General features: G+C 39.7%; 2 protein-coding genes across 6 annotated transcripts in view; one reads left to right on the forward strand and one right to left on the reverse strand.

The window, feature by feature from the left end:
* The window catches only part of SGTB (small glutamine rich tetratricopeptide repeat co-chaperone beta), a 45,345-nt gene extending 42,742 nt beyond the window's left edge, over nucleotides 1-2,603 (reverse strand). Inside the window, exons 1-2 of one of the 2 annotated variants that reach the window (XM_082374208.1) lie at nucleotides 2,394-2,603; nucleotides 1,128-1,249 (exon numbers count right to left, since the gene is read on the reverse strand). In XM_082374208.1, the coding sequence (XP_082230334.1) occupies nucleotides 1,128-1,227 (100 nt within the window). In that variant the 5' untranslated portion in view covers nucleotides 1,228-1,249; nucleotides 2,394-2,603. The remainder of the gene's footprint in view (nucleotides 1-1,127; nucleotides 1,250-2,393) is intronic. The other variant, XM_082374207.1, reaches the window with a different exon arrangement.
* A 90-nt stretch (nucleotides 2,604-2,693) lies between these two features.
* The window catches only part of NLN (neurolysin), a 98,102-nt gene continuing 78,519 nt past the window's right edge, over nucleotides 2,694-22,276 (forward strand). For 3 of the 4 annotated variants that reach the window (XM_082373624.1, XM_082373627.1, XM_082373628.1), the window contains exon 1: nucleotides 2,698-2,906. In XM_082373624.1, the coding sequence (XP_082229750.1) occupies nucleotides 2,866-2,906 (41 nt within the window). In that variant the 5' untranslated portion in view covers nucleotides 2,698-2,865. Of the gene's footprint in view, nucleotides 2,907-22,276 lie in introns of all 4 variants that reach the window. The other variant, XM_082373625.1, reaches the window with a different exon arrangement.

A 22,276-nucleotide genomic window follows, 5' to 3' on the forward strand; every position in this document is an offset into this window, starting at 1 on the left:
ATAATTAAATCTTTAGGCCACAAGGAAGCTGGGCTCATTGAACCTCCACAAGCCCAGCTGCAGAATTCTATCTTGTTATGGCTATACTGAATTTAAATTTTCTAATGCATAAACATGAAGCAGAAAAGATGGTGTCAAGGAAACATGTGATGCTATCATCCAAGTCCTGCTCAACTTTACAGATTACTGAATCTAATATTTAAAGCTAACATAGACAAGGGTGAAATCCTCTTATTTCAAGTCCCCCAAGAGGAAGTTATCAGAGCTTAATAGTGATATAATTATTAGACTTGCATAGTGCTTTTATGATGACTAAGGTGTTTTCATATATTGACTCTAAACTGGATGCTTTCCTATTAGGAAGAGACAACAAGATCTTCAAAGTAAGAACCAGGATTTAAATCTCAGCTTTGTCACATATTAGCTGTGTTATATTACTTTATCTGCTTTCATTTACTTATCTGTTGAATGCGGATAATATCTAACTTAACAGTTACTGTGGAGAAAAATTTCCCTACAATATGAGTAGCATAGTTCTGACACATAATAGTTGTTCAATAAATAAACAATAGTTGGGCTTCCCTGGTGGCGCAGTGGTTAAGAATCCACCTGCCAATGCAGGGGAAACGGGTTCGAACCCTGGTCCGGGAAGATCCCACATGCCACGGAGCAACTAAGCCCGTGCGCCACAACTGCTGAGCCTGTGCTCTGGAGCCCGCAAGCCACAACTACTGAGCCCGCGAGCCACAACTACTGAAGCCTGTGTGCCCTAGTGCCCGTGCCCTGCAACAAGAGAAGCCACCGCAATGAGAAGCCCGCGCACCGCAACGAAGAGTAGCCCCCACTCGCCAAAAGCCCAAGTGCAGCAACCAAGACCCAATGCAGCCAAAAATAAATAAAATAAAATAATTTTTTAAATAAATAAAAAACAATAGTCCTCTTGTTGTTAATTGAAAAAAACAAAACAAGCCTCAGAGAATGAAAACACCATAACCTTATTGTAAGGTCTCTCTCCTTGAAAAATCAACAAAATGTTCTGATTTTGATACAACAGATCATAAAGTCACGCTTATAACTATTTTAGTCTTTACTTATAACACAAATGAACATAGAGAACAGGTGCCTACCTTCCAAACTTTCTTGCTCATCTGAAGTATAAGCATCCATCTGACTTTGTTCCCGTAAGAAACGAATAACTGCATAAACTAGGTGCTTGATGGATGACATTTTTAGAGTTTAAACACTTTTCCTTGATAAGAAAAAGGAAAACACTGAAATAAGTAATTTTAAAGAATCAGTGAAGATTATAAATCACAAGGGTCATAAATTACATTAAAAGTAAAAAGCCTGTACTATCTTCACTCCTTTCTTTTTAAAGAGTCAAGAGAGCACAAAGTATAGATATGCTAATGTATGACATTTTCATTTACACCCAGTAATATTAGGTTATGTTAAAACTTGCAAAAGTAAAATCTTTCTCAAAACATGTACAACATAGCTTAGATTCTCACTGAATAGTTCACTGTATCTTAACAGTGTATATGGTACAGATCCAGAAAAGGACAGGGGTATAGATACAGATATAGAAATCCCCAAAAGGCTTTAGTACGAAATTGAGGGAGATTTCATACTGCTGACTCAGAAGCTGATCCACGCTGAGTATTTTCCCCTGTTTCATGAGATTTTTTTCAAATGTATGCACAATTTACACTCCACCTACTTTTGTAGGTGGAGACAGTTATGTGATGAGGAAATATATTAGGGAAAGGTTGTTCAGCCATTGAGTGTCATTTTTAATAAAAACGGCATTTCTATTTAATCAACAGACATGTCAGAAAATCATTGCCTAAGTCGATGGATACTACAAACCGGCCAATGCTCTCTGCAGTAGCTGTGCTCTTGTGGACAAACTGGAAGCTCTGGGTCATGTTCATTCACATGGAATACTATCGCATCCAAACGGTGGCGCAGGGCCATCAGGCATTAATGGCTTATTTCCACTAAATCGAATCATCCATCTGCTCCCCAGGTTCCCTAATTCAAAGCCAGGGTGTGGTACCCACCACTAGCACGTTTATTATTTGTGTGCTTATTTTAAAAGCGAGTCCAGCCAATAGGCCACGGGGTTGCAAGTACTAAATAAGGCCCCAGGGCAAAATGGTGAAAAGAGAATGGGGTGGAGGGGAGGGGAGCGGGGGTGCGAGGGGAAATGGAGAAGGGCAACCTCCTCCGGGCTTCTCCCCCTTCCTCTCCCCAGAGCACATCGACCTCCATCTCCCTCCCTTCGGTACCCAGGCCTCCCCTTGGCCCTGACGGGGTTTGCTGCGGGTGCGCGGTGCAGGCCCGGTCTGGGGCGGCGGGAAACGGACCCCTCCCATACAGAAGCCCCTTACCAGGGAAGAGGACGCGAGACGGTGGCAGCGGGCCCGAGGGCGTCCGTAAGTCGGTCCGCCGCCCCCTCGTTCTCCGGGCTTGAGCCTGGCTTCGAAGCGCAGCACTGCGAGCGGTGGCCCAAACTTCCCCAGCTCCCAGACGGCCGCCACCTCTTAGCCCACCCAGCTGTGCGCTTCAACCCGGCTGATGAGCCTCGCCAGAACCGCCCCCGGGGCGTTGCAAGACGCACAGGGCGGGACGCGGAGCGGGCGCGGGGCGGGGCAGGGCGCAGGCCGGGGCGGGGCCGGGGCGGAGCTGAAGTGGGCGCCGGCGTGGGGCTGCCGCACGTGGGAGGGTTCAGGCGGAGCTCGCTGCCGCCGCCGCTCTTGCCTATTCTGCTAGGCCGCCGCGCGGCTTCCCGGCGTCCCGAATCCCTCACCCCCAAAGCGGAGGACAGCGCGCCCTCAGCCGCCGTCGCCTTTCGGCGCTCCCATGATCGCCCAGTGCTTTTCGGCTGTGCGAAGCCTCCACAGGTACCTCCCGTGCGCGGGTTAACCTTGACCTTGGGCAGAGCGGGGTCTTCTGCCCCGTCACTGCCAGGCGCCTCCTCCCAGCCTTTCCAGACAGCACCCCTCCGACGCTTCTGGAACCCTCCCCCGCCACAGTCCGCATGGTCTACCCCGAGGGACACCTGGCGCGGGAACTTGGGGCCACTTTTCCTTCATCCGCTCCCTTGAGAGGGCGTCCATTCCCCTTTGTTTGGGACTGCCTCAGCTGAAAGCAGTGAGACTGGTCCCAGGCCCAGCCCAAAACGAATGGCAGAAAGATGGTCGGAATAAGAAAATCATTTGACTTTCGTCCCCATCCAGAACTGCAGACCTGTCGTTAACAGTGCCAGCAGCTGTAGACTCGAATAACAATTCTCATTTACCCCTCATGCACATGGTTAGCATACACATCGTTTAACACTCGCACAAGATGAAGCCGCTATGATTTTGCTGCTTATTTCCGTCCATGCTTTCTAATTTCCTTTTTATTTACTTCCCATAAAACATTCGGCCTCTGGCCGGGGCTAATTGAGTTGGCCCCAAATGGAGGAAATGATTGCTTGGACACGGTTTGGTGCAGCCCCAGCTGCTGTTTTAGACTGCTTCCTTAGCGCCCTCGCCACACCCCTGTGCCATAGACCAGTAGCAAGATGGTGAGAGAATTAAATTCTTTGCACGGATGCGCTGGATGGAATGGTTTTCAGAAACAATGCCACTACCACCCGCATTCCCAAATCTAGCTTTGAACCGAAAATCTGAATGAAGAACCAACAGAAAAAGGGAAATGTGTTTTTCTTGCTAGATCCTTATAAAACCACTTTAGAACCTAGCAATCAGCCTGTAAGCTTTTTATCAGTTTTCTGTTGTACGTTGCCACTCATCTGTGTGGAGCTTTAGGCTGCTCAGTCCTTATAGTTTGGGCGCATCTGGGGACAGTAGTGATCATAAAGAGTTAATGTGATGATTTTGACCATATTTCAGACTGTCCTTTTAGTCTGCAGGCTGCAAGTGGTATAGCTCTCAAATGAAGCTATACCAACAAATGAAGAAATACATATCTTCCTTTAACGCAGGTGTGAGAAGAGAGAATAAATTTCATATATGACAGTAGTTCTCAAACTTTTTGGTCTCAGGACCTCTTTACCACTCAAAAATTGCTGAGGACCTAAGAGCTTCTGTTTATGTGGGTTATATCTTTCCATATTTACCATATTAGAAATGAAACCGGGGAGATTTTTTAAGTATTTATTAGTTTATTTTTAAAACAGTAATAAATTCATTACATGCATAAATAACATTTTTAACAAAAAATAACTATTTTCCAAAACATCTCCAAAAAAATCAGTGAGAAGAGTGATATTGTGGCTTTTTTTCCTTTGGGTTTTTTTTTTTTAATTGTGGTAAAATATACATAAAATTTACCATTTTAATCTTTTTTTTTTTTTTAAACACTATTTTATTTATTTATGGCTGTGTTGGGTCTTCGCTTCTGTGCGAGGGCCTTCTCTAGTTGTGGCAAGTGGGGGCCACTCTTCATCGCGGTGCGCGGGGCCTCTCATTATCGTGGCCTCTCCAGACGCGCAGGCTCAGCAATTGTGGTGCACGGGCCCAGTTGCTCCGCGGCATGTGGGATCCTCCCAGACCAGGGCTCGAACCCGTGTCCCCTGCATTGGCAGGCAGACTCTCAACCACTGCGCCACCAGGGAAGCCCCCATTTTAATCATTTTTAAGTGCACAATTCAGTGGCATTAAGTACATTCACATTGTTATGTAATCATTACCACTATCCATCTCCAGAACTTTTTCATCATCCCAAACTGAAACTTCTCATTATCCCCTCTTCCAGTACCTGGTAACCACTATTCTTTCTGTCTCTTTGAATTTGACTACTTTAGGTACTTCATACTAGGGGAATCTTACAATATCCGTTCTTCTGCGACTGGCTTATTTCACTTAGCATAATGTCTTTAAGCTTCATCCATGTTGTAGCATGTGTCAGAATTTCCTTCTTTTTTAAGGCTGAGTAGTATTCTGTTGTATGGATATACCCCATTTTATTTGTCCACTCATTCATCCATGGACTTTGGGTGTTTCCACCTTTTGGCTACTTTGAGTAATGCTGCTATGATCATTGGCATGCACATTTCTGTTTAAGTCTCTAATTTCAATTCTCTGGGATAGGTACCTAGAAGGGGGATTACTGGATCACATGATAATTCTTTGTTTAATTTTTGAGGAACCACCTTACTGTTTTCCACAGCAGCTGTACCATTTTACACTCTATTGGCAAAGCACAAGAGTTCCAGTCTTTCCACATTTTCATCAACACTTGTTTTATTTATTTATTTATTTTTAAATAAGAACCATCCTAGGAGTGACATTGTTTTGTGTTTTTGCAGAACAAATGTGTGACTTAATAGAAGGTAGCTGGATTCTTACATCTGCTTCCGTGTTTATTCTGTTGCACTGGTTCGTTTTGGTTTAAGAAGATGAAGAAAATCCCACCTGTCATATAGTTGGAAAAAGAAAAGTATTTTAATTTTAATAGACTTTTTAGATAATCATGGGTATTCTTTGATATCACATCAAAGTTTGACAAGGGGTAGTTTTTTTAAGAATGGTTGCAATGTGAAATATGAAACTATCAACGTACTTTTTCTTACTGTTACGTTAAAATCCATAGGCTGTCTTACACTTGGAATGAGTCTTATCTATGCATGATTTTGTAATATCAGACACTATTCATTTGGAAAATAGTGGCTCACTGTGTTATACATAGCTTCCTAATGTTGACATATTTTACATTATCAAATAATCATATTCCTTAATATCATCATCCCATCATAAAAGTCTTCAAATACTAGAAAGCTGGCAAGCTCATGGTGGCAGATACAATTTTTCAAAATTCTGATTTTCATTTGAAAGCTGAAATTTTATCATCGGTTACAAATACTATCAGTTGTTTTCCTTGAAGTGACAGCCTTACTATGTTCCTTTTTTGAGAGGATTTCTGCGAAACACTTAAGTCTGAGTAACCATGGTTTGTCTGTCAGTCATTTTTTCAAGTATAAATGGTGTTCCATGAGAAAAGCAGCTATTTCTGTTCACAATTCAGTCAATTGCACAAGTGCTTTTAATTTGCACAACCAAATCCTCTGGACTACCATTGTACTCAGGTATGCAGCCAGTGCACTTTATGCCTACTTTGCCACACATATATTTAATGGTTGAGATTTAATAAAATTAATAATTTTTACTATCTCATCAAGGACATTCTAAAGTGAAATTCACATTGTTTTTAGCATGAGGGAGTGACAGTGAAGAATATAATGACTACTAAGACAGTTTGGTGCCATTGCCTTGATTTGTTCTAAGGTGCCAACAATTTTATCTACCATTGCTTTTCACCATCAGTGCAGACGTCAACCAAGTGAAAAAGGTAAATAGTGTCTTAGTATTTTTATGAAATACTTTCAACCTCACATACTCCTTGAAATGGTCTCAAGAACCACTCCCCATAGGATTGCAGACCACATTTTGAGAACCACTGGTATGTGTTATGCATATTCTTTGTTTATGCATGGAAGAAAATAAATGTAAAAAGCCGTACAATTATTACTTTTTTAGAAGCTAGCAATCTACCGTAAATATATTAACTATTTTGTTACTTAAGGGCATATATTGCAGTTAATCAACATACTCTACAGTAGTAGTAGTCATCCACCCATGGTTCTTGTGAGTGACTTAATCGCAGAATCTCTGTTTCAAAATCTGTATCTTCCTAAAGGAGTCAGTACTTGACCGACCACATGGAAGGCCCTCTATGTACTCCCGATTGTTTTCCTATTTCCTTTGACACTTGGGAATTCATTTTAGTGTTATATGAGTAACTAGGTTTTACTCAACTGGCTTATGATTTCTCTTGCGTTTTCCTGTTGTTATAGTTGCTATATACCCGTTTCCCAAAGCCAGCTTTGCAGCCAGGATCATTGATGGGGGTATTTAGCCAATTTCTTGAGAACAAGTAGACTGGGGATCTGGAGATTGAATTGTAGTTGCTGTTCAACTAACCTTGTGACCTTAATTAAATCACCCAATTTCCCGGATTTCGCTTGAATTCCTTATTTTGTAAAATGAAAAGGACTAGATTAAATGACATCGAAGATTTCTTTCAACTCTTATTGCCATAACGATTAAACCAAAAGAATTTCCCCTCCTAGAGGCCAGATTGCAGAGCATGTGAGCCAAGCAAAATCTGATGTACATTATGGAGTAAGGGATGGATGGCATGGTCAAAAAAATGAGAGAAGTGATTTAACAGTACTTAGTCCAAATTATAGCTATAATAGCCCTAGTTTACTCTTTCAATTAAAAAAAAGCAACTTGGTTTGTGAAATTATGAGAGCAATGCATGTTCCTTGTAGAAAACTTAGAAAATATTGATAAGCAAAAGAAAATATACACAATCCACCCATCCAGAAGAACCAATTATTAATAGCTTCCAAAATCTTTCCCGTGTAGAGACATATTTTTTAACAAATATGAGATTATATAATACTTATTCTATTATAGTTTTTTTGTAATACAAACATCATTCCATAATGTAAGCACCTATAATGTAGTCCATTTGGGGATGTATGATAATCCAGTTAATCTCTACTTTTGGATATATCAACTATTTCCAACTTCATGCTATGAGTAACAGTGCTTAGATAAACATTCTAGCTATCAAGTTTTTTCCTAAGTCCTTAATTATTTCCATAGTATGAGTCCTTAGCAATGGAATTTGTACATCAAATGGTATGTGTATCTTTCAGGCTTTTGGTACTTACTACATATTCTCCTCCAAAATGTTTCTACCAAATTATGCTTATACCAGCAGAATATGCGATGTTAGTTTCCTACACCTTTACCAACACTGAGCATTTTAATATTTTTTATCCTTACCAATTTGATAAGTGGAAACTTCTCTTATAATAAAAGTTGTTTGTTGTCTGATGTGAGAATTTATTCATATGGGAAGTCTTAGACAAGTTAAATTACAGTCATTCATAAATTTAGCAATATTTATATATCTGACTGTAATTAAATAAAATTGAAATTCTTACCCCAAATCCAATAGATATATGCCCCCAATTTTTAGAGCAATGGTGCTAGAAAAAGAAAAATCGACTAATAAAGAAAAGGTTTTAGGTACATTATCAAAAGCTAGACTGAGATTGTTTATAAAAATGGATTTTTAAAAGTTGTAAAGGAGGATTTATTTTTATTATTGTTGTTGTTCTGTCACCTCTTTCATTAAGACAAAGCACAGAACTTCCATGAGGCACCTAGATTAAAATCTGAAGAACCAAGGAAATTGATGTTTACTGGGTACATATGTATATGCCAAGCTCTGCATTAGGAAGGCATGTAGCCCAGTAGTCTAGACTAGTCTAGACAGGCTATAGTAATCTGGAGCCAGTTTGCCTAAATTTGTATTCTGGCTCTGCCACTGACTAGCACTGTGATCTCAGGCAAAGTTACTTAACTTCTCTGTGTCTGTTTCCTCATCCATAAATTGGGAATTGATTGGCTGATTTCTTCACTCACCACATATTTATTGAGCATCTATTATGTGCCAAACTGTATTCTAGTCTAGGGATACAGCACTGAATAAAGCAGCCGAAAATCCCTGTGTCCGTACCTTCGCAGAAGAGACAGCTAAGGAATATATAGAGTTTGTTAAATGGGAAAATGTGCTAAGAGCAAAAGTAACGCAGCAAAGGGTGTTACCCAGTATGTATTGGTGGGAACAACATTATAGATTTGACAGGAAAGGGCTCCCTGAGAAGGTGATCCTGTGCCTCAAATAGACTGGGAGATGAGACAAGAGAGGGGAAAATTATACTCACCTGTACTAGAAAACCTAGTTCTCCCTTCCCCTGTGAGTCTCCTTTACTACTCACACAGAACACTTCACTTCTGACACTTCTGATCACCAAATGTGTTGGAGGTGTTTCACCACAACAAGCAATTCTCTGCAACACCAACTGGGTGTCCAGTAATTTAACTCAAATCTGCCACTTTCTACCTGGAGATAGCATCAGATCCCACAGCTTGAGGACTCAGTCCCACAAGACTGCCCCCACCCGACTCAGACCCCAGTTGTAAGTCCCTGTTGTCACGTGAGATTTACAGTCCTGTAAACTGTAAATCTGAGGTTCCTGCAACCTTCTCTATGGGTTTGATTAATTTGCTAGAGCAGTTCACAGAGCTCAGGGAAACACTTACTTACATTAAAAAAATTTTTTTAATTAATTAATTAATTAATTTAAATTTGGCTGCGTTGGGTCTTCGTTGCTGCGTGTGGGCTTTCTCTGGTTGTGGCGAGTGGGGGCTGCTCTTCGTTGTGGTGTGTGGGCTTCTCATTGTGGTGGCTTCTCGTGGAGCACGGGCTCTAGGCACGCGGGCTTCAGTAGTTGTGGAATGCGGGCTTCAGTAGTTGTGGTGCGCGGGCTCAGTAGTTGTGGCTCGCGGGCTCTAGAGCGCAGGCTCAGTAGTTGTGGCGCACGGGTTTAGTTGCTCCGCAGCATGTGGGATCTTCCCGGACCAGGGCTCGAACCCGTGTCCCCTGCATTGGCAGGCGGATTCTTAACCACTGTGCCACCAGGGAAGCCCAACACTTACTTAACATTTACCAGTTTATTAAAGGATATTATAAGGATACAGGTGAGCAGCCAGATGAAGAGATACATAGGGCAAGGTCTTAGAGGATCCTGAGTGCAGGAGCTTCTGTCCCCTTGGAGTTGGGGTGTGTCACCCTCCCAGTGTGGATGTGTTCTTTGAACTGGAAGCTCTCTGAAGGGATTTTATGGCCGCTTCATCAGGTAGGCATGATCAATCATTAACTCCATTTTCAGTCCTTCTCCCTTCTCAAGAGAATGGGGGGTAAGGCTGAAAATTCCAAGCTTTTAATCATAGCTTGGTCTTTCTAGTGACCAGCCCTCATCCAGGAGCCCACCCAGACTCACCTCATGAGAACAAAAGACAGTCCTATCACCCAGGAAACTATAAGGGTTTCAGGGGCCCTGTGTCAGGAACCAGGGTCAGAGACCAAATATTAGAACAAAAGATGCTCTTATCACTTAGGAAATTACAAGGGTTTTAGGAGTGCTGTGCCAGGAACCAGGGGCAGAGAACAATATGTATATATTTTCTGTTAACTCACATCACCTTTTTAAGATTGAGAGATAATAAATATAGAGCACTTAGAGCATTGCCTGGCTAAATCCATTACTATTGCCACAGTAACGCCGTATAACAAACTAAATCTCTGTTGGAGTACAATGATAAATGTTTATTTTTGTTGACAAATCTACATGTTTGTTGGGCATTTTTTTTGGTCTTGACTGGGCTCATTCTGCACCTCCAATCACCCATGGGTTGTGTAGGAAGCTCTGATGATCTTGGCTGAGCTCTCTTACATGTTTGGGGATCTAGGATGGCCAAAGCTGCAGCCACTTGGCTCTCTTTCACATTATCTCCCATCGTGCAGGAGGTTAAGTGGTTTGCTGTCATGGCAGGGCAGGGTTCCATGAGCGTGGGATTGTAAAAAGACCTCCTGAGGCCTAGGCTTAGAACTGGAAGGCCGTCAGCTCTGCCACATTTTACTGGACTGGCCAAAGCAAGTCATAAGGCCAGCCCAGATTCAAGAAATGGGGAAATAGACCCTGTCTTTTGATGGAAGGGAACAGCAAACTCAAATTATAGGAAGACATAGATACATAGAGGGGTGGAGGCCATTTTAGTGATTAGTCTGCCACATTGGCACATAAAAGCTCAATAAATATTAGCTATTATTTTTACATTTGTGAATTGCCTAGTTGTATTTTGGGGTTTTCAGATTGAGATTATTAATTTGTAAGAGCCCTTCATAGATGTTGCAGACTTTTTTTGTCTTTGAAATTTGGGGTAGATTGTTATTGCTTTTTGCTTTTTTGCCCTACAGAAGTTTAAATTTTTACTGTAATAAGGCATATCAGTCTTTTTTCCTTTATGACTTCTGCCTTTGGTGTCATGCCTAGAAAGCCCTTTCCTACCCCAGGATTATAAATTTTTTAAATCACCTACATTTCTTCTAGTACTCTTATGTTTCATTTTTCACAGTTAAACCCTTTCTCTATCATGAAGACTGACATTTTTTTGAAAGACTTTTTCTTATTATTAAGTGAAACAAAAGGAAATCAACACAGAAACTGCAGTAAGTATAAGAGAAAGTCCAGCTTACAAAATATGGGTTTCTGACTTACCATAGCTTATTTTGGAAGACCCTGTCCTTTTCCACCTACTCTGAGATTATCTATACCTCCTGCTTAGCATTCGAAAGGGCACCCTCTTATTTCTCAGCCACACTTAGCTGGTATCTTTGATACCTAATCTTATTCGCTGTCAAGACCAAGAGAAAATTCTTTTTCTACCTCACATCGTAGACAGGGTTGTAGGGACTGAAACAGTCATAGATCTCAGTTGACGCCTGCTTGCCACAAAGCATGACATATATACTATAAGGCTACATTGTTAGATCTTATTCTAACACTGAAAATTATATATTTATACAGCTTTCACATCCTCATAGGAATTTTCTGCCAAGACACAACATAAAGAAACACAAATTATTTATGCAAACGAGAAGAAAATGAATGATAGTAGATTCCAACTACCAGTTGGACAGCTTTTTGAAGGTCTCATATTCAGTCACTTTTTCATTTTACAAATATTTACTGAGCATCTGTTATGTTATTGTTTAATCTCAGCACCACCTTATCCTAAACTATACAGCATTCCCTTGTAAATCCTCTCTTTTGCCATTGTCCTCTGTCTCAGTGAATGTCACCAGTTACCCAAGTCAAAAGCCTTGGAGCTGTTCCTGGCCTTCTTCTCTCTGTAACTTTTCCGTCAACTCCCAAGTCTTCAAATTCTTTCTCTTTTCTCTATTCGAGGTACCACTGCTATAATCCAAATCGTCATCATCAGTCGCAGCCTCAATTTTTGCTTCCTACTAATATACTTTCCTTATGAAAACAGAGATCCTTATGAAACGCAAATGTGATGTGCCACACTTCAGTTTAAAATTCTTCTTTTGATTGCCATGAATCTTAGGATAAAATCAAAACTCTTTCATATGGTTTATAAAGCCCTATACAGTCTGACCATGACTTAACTCTCCCGGCTTCTCTTACTCAACGTTTCAGCCAGAGAATTCATATCCTCATCTCCTGGCATTAAATTAACACATGTTAATATCTTATTCGGAGTATGCTTCTCTTCCCCTACCTTTCCACCTTTCCTAATACTTGTCATTCATCTTAAAACTTATTATAAAATATTATACATAAAATGTAATAGATATATATGTAGTTAAAAGAATGAGAAAAGGTATATATATCTAAAAAGATATTTCTGGCATCTTTGAAGGCTCTTCTGTGCCCCTCTCCAACCATATCTCTTCTCCTTATCCCAGAGAGATAACCACTGTCCTGAATTTACATTTATTGTCCTCTTGCTTTTCTTTAAAATGTTATCACAAATATATGTTTCCCTAAGCAATATATGGTTTAGTTTCACACGATGGAACTAGTTTGACATGGCTGTGGTTCATTTTTTTGGTTGTTAGATCTTTCCTTGTGTGACCATTCCAAAATTTATTATCCATTTTCTTGTCAGTGGGTTGTTCCCAGTTCTTTGCTATTATAAGCAATACTGCTATGAATATTCTTGTATTTTCTCCTGATACATATGTGCAAAGGGAAGACCTAAGAAAAATTGCTGGGTTTGTAGGACATATGTACATTCTCAACTTTACCAAATGATGTCCAATTCTTTTCCAAAGTGGTGATGCTAATTTACTCCCTCTCGCTGTATATCCTTCATGAGTAGCCATTGATCCTCCATCCTTAGCAATTCTTGGTGTTGTCAGACCTTTTACCAATCCAAGGTTGTAAAATGGTATCTCTTGGTTTTTTATGTATTGCTGTGTTTACTAATGCGTTTGAGCTGTTTTCATGTTTATGAAAGGCCTAGATTTGACATTTTTATATTGACAATGACAGTATAACTTCTAGTAGGAAGTAAATGTTTCAAACCCTATATGAAATAGCTCATTGTGAATTTCTTTATGCAAAAAAAAAAAGTTGCAAGAGGAAATTTATGTCTAAGTATTAATTTAGATGTAGTCGTGTAATAAAAAATTACAGAGTAGAGTAATACACAGTAGGAAGCTAACCTAACCAACAGACTCATAGGAATTTTGAGTATATACTAGGTGGTATGAGGCAGAAGAGAAGCCATATGTTAAAAGACATGATCTTTGTCATATTCCCTTGTCACCACTGGGGGCATTCAAATAGTGACTTGGTGCCTTACAGACCAGTTGGTGGATCTGTAGATTAATAGTCTAATTAATGAATACTCTGTATATTAATATACATTAATATATTAATAGCAAAGCTCATTCTACATTGTCAACCTGGATATGAAAGAAGTTGAAAGAGGTGCTAGTTTCTGAAGTACTGGGTCAGAAGCAACCAAGCTGAGAAGTAACAGAAGTTGAACTTCTCATGAGTGGGTCTGGGGTCAGCCCAGGGCAGAGAAACCAGACTCTTTGGACTTGTATGACCTGGGAGTTACTTGGCACTGGAAAAACACATGACATTAAGCAGAGCATAATCCTGAGAAAAGCCAAAATACTTAACTTGTTGTTCAGACCAGGAAGGTAATGACATGCAGCTTGCCCTACTTGGTGGAAGAAGTACCCAGGAGAACCCAAAAGAGTCATGATGGTGGATTCATATACTGGAACATATCTCATTTCTGTTCTATTAGATCTAGACCCTGTGCTATAAGTACCATACTCCCATAACTGCACAGAAGAAACTGAAGGGAAATAAAAACAAGAAAAACTTGCTTAGAATGGCAAAAAGGACCCAAGACTGCTCAGTAAGGTGTATAACAGCTCATTAAAAATGTTTTTAATGCCACTGAAAAATTGTAAAGTTACAGAAATGACAGATAGTAGAATGTGGTTGATTGAAACCTATACATAACTTTCAAATCTTCATTCACTCATGTCACAAATATTAACTGAATGCAGTTAATGTTACGGAAAATCCCGAACGAACTTTTTGGCCAGCCCAATATTTGCTTGTTGAAATTTACTTTATACTCCCCCTCTTTGCCATAATTAATTTGTGATTGCTTACCTTAAAAATACACCTTAAGATTAATAAAGGGAAAAGAATGTTAGGCAAAAAATTTTTTTAAACATTAGAGTCAGTCTAATTCTTTTAACTGGGCTCAGAACTGTTAACTTTCTGGCAGTAAAGGCAAAAGGAAAACATACCGTTAAAAGTTATCAGAAACAGAGTTTTTCCTGGTACTGTTCGTGAGATAAATTTATCATGTGGGTTATATAGGGGAAGTTGAGTGAATGCAATGAATAATAGCCTCAAGAATACTTACATAGTAAATGCATCAGTAGACTTTGTATGGGCAATTTCTTATTCTGATCTTTCTTAAAAGGCCAAGGCAGTACCGGCTAGTAAGGGTGATAAGGCACATACATAAATAATTAGAATACAAGATGGAGGGTGATATGTACCACAGAGAGTAATAGAGAAATTGATATGGGAGTTCAGAGGAAGGAGAGATTATTTTCAGGATAAAAGGAAGCGGCAAGGTCATAATTGGTCCTGGAAGGGTGGTAGGATTTGGATGTGTGAAGACCAGGGGAGGGAGTTCTCTTCCCTTCAGACTGTTTACCTGAATTTAGAAATAGGCATATTGAGTAAGTTGAGTGTCCAAGGCAAACATGGTAAAAACTAATGAAATGACTCCAAGGAAGAGAATGTGCTACACCTTAAACTTATACAATGTTATATGGGAATTATAGCTCAATAAAGCTGGAAAAAGAACAAAGCTCAGTATGTAGAGATTTACACCAAAAAAAAAGAAACAAAAGGGAAAGAGAATGTGCAGGGACTTCCCTGGCAGTCCAGTGGTTAAGATTTCACCTTCCAATGCAGGGGGTGCAGGTTCGATCCCTGGTAGAGGAGCTAAGATCCCACATGCCTCAGGGCCAAAGAACCAAAACATAAAACAGAAGCAGTATTGTAACGAATTCAATAAAGACTTTAAAAATGGTCCACGTCAAAAAAAATCTTTAAAAAAAATACATTTAAAAAAAAAGAGAGAATTTGCAAACCACGTGGCGTTGGAGGCAGACCTGGTTTCAAATGCTTGTGTAATCTCACTAAGCTTCAGTTTCTTCATCCCGAAAATAGAGATAACATTTACTACCTCTTACAGTTTTTGTAAGGAGTGCAGGAACCATCGTATGTGAGAACATCTAGCACAGTGCTTGATACCAAGTGGGTACATAGTAACTTATAATTTGCTCCCTTCCATTCAAGGTAGAAGAAAATAGTTCTAAGGACTTGGATTTTTTTTTTTTTTGGCTGTGTTAGGTCTTCGTTGCTGTGTGCGGGCTTTCTCTAGCTGCGGCGAGTGGAGGCTACTCTTCGTTGCAGTGCGCAGGCTTCTCATTGCAGTGGCTTCTCTTGTTGCGGAGTACAGGGTCTAGGCACGCGGGCTTCAGTAGTTGTAGCATACGGGCTCAGTAGTTGTGGCTCGCAGGTTCTAGAGTGGAGGCTCAGTAGTTGTGGCGCACGGGCTTAGTTGCTCCGCGGCATGTGGGATCTTCCCGGACCAGGGCTCGAACCCGTGTCCCCTGCATTGGCAGGCAGATTCTTAACCACTGCGCCACTAGGGAAGCCCTAAGGACTTGGATAATTAAGAACTGACTAGGGATCTTCTTCAACTTACAGTGGGGTTATGTCGCCGTGAACGCATCTTAAGTTGAAAAGTCAAAATACTTTTAATACACCTACCTACCAAACATCATAGCTTAGCCTAGCCTACATTAAATGTTCTCAGAGCACTTACATTAGCAAAAGCGTATTTTATAATAATGTGTTGAATGTCTCGTGTAATTTGTTGAATACTGTACTGAAAGTAAAACACAGAAATGTGTGGTTACAGAATAGTTGTATGCGTATTGGTTGTTTACCCTTATAATTGCATGGCAGACTGGAAGCTGTGGCCCACTGCCACTGCCCAGCATCATGACAGAGTATCGTCCCATGTATCTCTAGCCTGGGAAAAGATCAAAATTCAGAGTTTGAAGTATAGTTTCTACTGAATGCGTATCGCTTTCACAGCATCATGAAGTCAAAAATCTTAAGTCTAGCCACTGTAATTCAAGGACTGTCTATACTTGTGAATATTGAAAGTCACAAATGCTTTATCAGTGACTGGGGGGAGGATATAAATGACCTACTAATGAAATTAGTCGTGAAAAATTAAAGTTCCAGAGGATCTCAACTCACTATAGCACCATTCTAATCGGGAGGAGATTCTTAATAGTATCAAATATGAAGTCTTATATTTAAGCTAAACACATCACCTGTCTGAGAGCAGGCTGATGTAAGAGCAGCACATGGGAAAAACTTAGAACCTTGAGTTGTTTTCGGTTTCAGTATGAATTAGCAGCTTGATGTGGCTGCCAAAGAACAAGAGAGGAAAGAGCCACTAATCAGATGACACTTTAAGTCTTGGGTGTTAGTTGCCAAATGCAGTGGATATTTTTCAGTCCTGACTTTGCTTGGTCTCCATGTAACATTTACACTGTTGACCACACATGATTTCTTGACTTCCAGAGAATCAAATTCCTAATTTTCCTTTATTACAAGCAATCCTCAAATTTCTTTCAAGCTTCCTTTTCCTGACACTTGCCTCTCAAGCCCTAGTTTTTCTCAAGTTTCTATTCTTAACTTCTACTGTAAATCTCTTTTTTTGTCTCCTTTCTTTGAGCAGACATACATTCTGGAGTCTCTCCCACACACCCTGCTGTCTGAAACCTTCCCTCAACCCACCTGATATGCACTTTTCCTTTCCATACTTTTCCAGACTTCCCCAGTGTTCTTATCTACATGCTGTCCTTAGATGCCCTGGTCCATTCTAAGAACTGTACATCTGAATACATCTACAGCTATGTCTCCCACCCAGAGCCCTCTCCTTGCCTTCAGGTTCATATATCCAACTGCCAGATCACCACAGTTTCATACCCTGGCGTATGTCATAAGCACTGAAAAAAATCAACATTTCCGAAACTTACCTAGTAGTGTTTCCCCAAACCTGACCTTGCTCTTGCATTTTCTATTTGCAAGGGTAAATGTGCTATGTTCATTTGCTACAGTCCCACCCACCAACCCACCCACCCAAACTGGAAACTATGACATCCCGTCTTTCACAAAGTCCTGCCAGTTTTACCTCTTGAATATTTCTTGAACCCATTGTTTCCTCTTCCACTCCCACTACCACTTTTTTAAAAAATATTTATTTATTTATTTGGCTGTGCCAGGTCTTAGTTGTGGCACGTGGGATCTTCGTTGCTGTGTGCGGGATCTTCGGGATCTTAGTTGCGGCATGTGGGCTCTTAGTTGCAGCATGCAGGCTCTTAGTTGCAGCATGCAGGATCTAGTTCCCTGATCAGGGATCAAACCCATCCCCCTGCATTGGGCGTGCAGAGTCTTAACCACTGGACCACCAGGGAAGGCCTCCTACTACCACTTTTAATTTAGTTGTTCATCTAAATTACTGAAGCCTCCTAACTGGCCTCCTTTGCCTCCTAAAACGGACCCTTCATACTTCCCACAGCGGCTAGAATACCTAGCTAAAATACAGATCTTGTACATGCACACCTGTGTTCACAGCAGCACTATTTATAATATCCAAGACATGGAAACAACCTAAATGTCCATCAACAGAGGAATGGATAAAGAAGATATGGTACATATATGCAGTGGAATATTACTCAGCCATAAAAAAGAATGAAGTAATGCCATTTGCAGCTACATGGATGGACCTAGAGATGATCATACCAAGCGAAAGTAAGTCAGAAAGAGAAAGACAAATACCATATGATATCACTTATATGGGAAATCTAAAATATGACACAAATGAACTTATCTACGAAACAGAAACAGACTCACATAGAGAACAAGCTTACGGTTGCCAAGGCGGAGGGGGGTGGGGGAGGGATGGATTGGGAGTTTGGGATTAGCAGATGCAAACTCTTCTATATAGAATGGATAAACAACAAGGTCCTGTTGTATAGCACAGGGAACTATATTCAATATCCTATAATAAACCATAATGAAAAAGAATATATATGTATAACTGAATAACTGTGCTGTATACCAGAAACTAACACAACATTGTAAATTAACTGTACTTCAATAAAAAAATAAATAAAATAAAATAAAATACAGATCTTACCTTCTGACTCAGGGCTTCGATACAAAGTTTAAGGTCTCCAGCATGACATAAATAAACCCATGGAATCTTGCCTATCAACCTCACCAGCATCATCTTCCTCTGATTCCCATTTCTAACTTCCAAATTGGTTGTAATTCTTGCAATACACTATACCAGTGATTGAAAATGGGCCTTTGCTAATCCTGTCCTCTATTCCAGGCTTGCCCTTATGCTTCTTCACACACCACACCCCATCCTTCCCTGGATAATTCCTGTTGATGCCCCCTCCCCAAGAAGCTTGCTCTGACTTCCCAGTCTGTGTATTGTTTCTCTGTCCAACTGTAACATCTTGTATATAATTCTGTAATTGCATTTACATGATATTGTTGTTATCTGTGTCTGATACACATAAGATCAATAAGTATCTGCTGCATTCATTTTAGTATGTTTTTCTGCCATACTAGCCAGTAGGGTCCTTGAAGCCTTATTCATCTTTTATCTTCAGCAGCTAGCTCTGTGCTTACTTCCCCCAGAGCTCCAAATGCATGCTCCACTTCTCTACTTGGATATCTTACTGACATTATAAACTCAGTATGTCTAAAATTGCATGCCTGTAAAGCTCCAATTTCCCCCAGTCTTCCCACTCTCTCCCCAAAAAAGAAAAAGAAGGAAACATTCTAATCTGCTTCTCCTCCTGAACCCTCTAGCTATCACTCACATCCATGCAAAGCCAAAAGTGGTCATCTTAGACTCCCTCTCTCCTCCCACCCTCGTCTCACCAAGTGTTGTGGGGCTGCTGTTGAAAGATTCAGTCTAGACCCTCCAGTTCTGAAACTCTGTTGTTCTGTTGGTAAGCAGCAGCTTGGCTTATGCGAAATAATATAACTTTTGGGGATTGAAAGAAGGAGCTTAGTAAATAGTTAAGATTTCAGACTCTGGAATAAGATTGCCTGGTTCACATCCCAGACCTGCCACTTACTTAGTTGTGTGACTCTGGCATGATTGTCAACCTTTCTCTGCCTCGGTTTCTTCATCTGTACAATGAGGATTAAATGAGATAATGCATTAAAAAAACAGCACAGTGCATGGACATAATTAGCACTTCATAAGTGCATAAGTGACTTTGTATTATATTCAAGTAGGTGCTTTTCTTTGCTTTCAGTGTGACTTCCAAACCTCAAGGACCTCAGGTTGGTAATTATTCATCCTTCATCTTTGTTAGGAAGTGTTTTTAAAACCTGCCTTTTATCTTTTATCGGTGAGGAAACTCTCTTCTCTGCTTTAAAGAATAGCCTTCTGATATACAGACAGTCAAAGAATTTGAAATCATTTTTACCATCTCGAAGTAAATTAAATACAAGGTGTCATTGTTATTTTCCTTTCTCACATAGTCTGTTGATTTACTTATTTCTCACATAAGTAAATGACAGTTGGCTTCTAAGGGTTGCTGGCCAGACCAGCAGGAGAATTGGGATATGGCATGGGTCAACACAGAGCCACATGGACCATGCCCTCTGATTATGTCTCTGTCTGTCTCAACAAGGACAGGAGAGAGTAAAGAAAAGTAGCAGGCACTGACAAGGTGTTAGGTTAATAACTGTGGGCAACTTGAAGAGAATGGCAGAACTGCCAAAGTGAATGGTGTGATTGGTGATTTAGTATTTAACAGCATTGACTCCAGGGCAAGACTGCCGGAGTTACCACTTATAGCTGTGTGACCTTGGATAAGTTATTTGACCTCTCTGTGCCTCAGTTTCATCATTTCTAGAAATGGAGATAAAATAGAGTCTCTGTCACAGTGTTGTTCAAAGGAATAAATGAGTTAGTATATGCAAAGCAGTGCCGGCTGTGTAAATGTTTGACACTGTTCTTATTGATGGTAGTGGCAGTGGCCAAACAGCAACTAGAAGCTTATTCATTAACTAGATGAAGTAGCAAGCCAGCCATCTGATAGCTATGTCCAAAGTTGTCAGCCTCAAGTTTTAGATACACTAGAAGGCAGTATCACTTTGAATCTTCTCTAATAATCCATTTATAATGTAACATTCACTGTATCTGCAGTGAAGTATAGTTAATTACTTGAATTAACATCACTGAGCTTCATCCTAAATTAAAGGATTTGAACCAGCTGGTTTCTTAGGCCCCTTCCAACTGTGAATTTATGAACCTTCATTTACTGGTCAAATATATTTTGTGCTGTAGTTTCTTCTAGCTTCTTCTTACGTGTGCTCTAGTTTTCCCTTAGGATTTGCTCCATTATTATCCCTTTTAATCTGCTTGTCAGCATGAGTATTGTTTTAATGTTGAGTTATTATGTTTTTCAAACCACATGTCTGAGGTTAGAATAGCAACTAGAGCTATTTTTAATTTAAAATTTTACTTTTTATTATGTAAATTTTCAGCCACAAATAGAAGTCATGAAATTAGTATAGCTTTAAAATTTTACTTTTTATTATGTAAATTTTCAGCCACAAATAGAAGTCATGAAATTAGTATAGCTTTAAAATTGTCAGCTCATGGCCAATCTCTTTTCATATACCTCTTCATCCTCCAATTATTTTTAAACGTATGCCCAACATTTTATTGATACTGCTTTAATCATAAGTATTTCAGTATATAAATAGCTCTAAGAGATAAAATTTTTTTTCAAAAATAATCACAATACCATTGTCACATGTAAAAATAATAAACACCCATTTGTGGTTGAACCAGTCTTCAAAAATAAAAGCAAACTAGTTATTATCCAGGCCTAGGAAGAGGATTTAGGCATCATTATTCACTCAACAAAATACCCATGCATAGATGACCCAAAAAAAAAAAAAAAAAAAAAGAGGCTAAGTATTAAATAATGTACTGAGGAGAGAAGTCTCTCTCCTGAGTAATTTACTAAGCATTTCAATTCTGAAAATTATGCCCCAAACACCAATTAAATGTGCCAGAAGCAATTGATTCATCCGCCTAGAGAAAAATAAAAGTGGAATGTCTTTTTGAGTTGTGGTTTTCCACGTATGTAGGTACACCCTTTACTAATGAATTATTGAAGAAGTCTTGATTTCATTTGTGACACAGTACTTGATTTTAGATGCTCTGTGGTCTCAGGTGGCTTTTCTTAAGCCAGTTAAAGGATTTAAGAAAAGAAGTCTTTGCATGTTCATTTATTATAACTTTATTTAAAACCTGTAATTATTAAACCACTTGTCCTATACAAGTCAATTAGACTATTATCTTCTGTTTCTTATTTTCAGAACCTGAGATTTTTCTACTTCATTCTTTATAACTTAGTGATATGAACCTTTTGTAAAAGTTCCATTTATTTTTTTTTATAAATTTTTTTATTTTTATTTTTTTTTATTTTTGGCTGTGTTGGGTCTTTGTTGCTGCGCGCTGGCTTTCTCTAGTTGCGGTGAGTGAGGGCTACTCTTCGTTGTGGTGGGCGGGCTTCTCATTGCGGTGGCTTCTCTTGTTGCAGAGCACGGGCTCTAGGCGCGCGGGCTGCAGTAGTTGTGGCTCGCGGGCTTAGTTGCTCCGCCGCATGTGGGATCTTCCCGGACCACCAGGGCTCAAACCCATGGTCGAGCATTGGCAGGCGTATTCTTAACCACTGCACCACCAGGGAAGCCCTAAAAGTTCTATTTATTAAGAGTAGAAATATTACAAGCATTCATAGTGTCACACAGATTCACTATGTTATGAAGCAGAAACTAACACACCATTGTAAAGCAATTATACTCCAATAAAGATGTTAAAAAAAAAAAAACCTTAAGCAGTTTCTTTCTAACATTTTTTAATTTTTATTTCTATTTCTTGGAAAAGATGACTTTGAAGAGGCCCTTTTCATTTATTTACAATGAAATTTGGAAACAAGAACTTACTTCCATTACATTCCAAAATCCAAAATAAAATTGCCTTTTTTCCTTTTTTTAAATGGGTCACTAACATTTTAAGAAAGAGTTGAAAGTAAATCATTCATTCCTAAGGTAGCCTTTGTATAATATAATTAA

Source organism: Balaenoptera borealis, assembly GCF_965194805.1.
Source record: "Balaenoptera borealis genome assembly, chromosome: 2".
Lineage (NCBI taxonomy): Eukaryota > Metazoa > Chordata > Mammalia > Artiodactyla > Balaenopteridae > Balaenoptera > Balaenoptera borealis.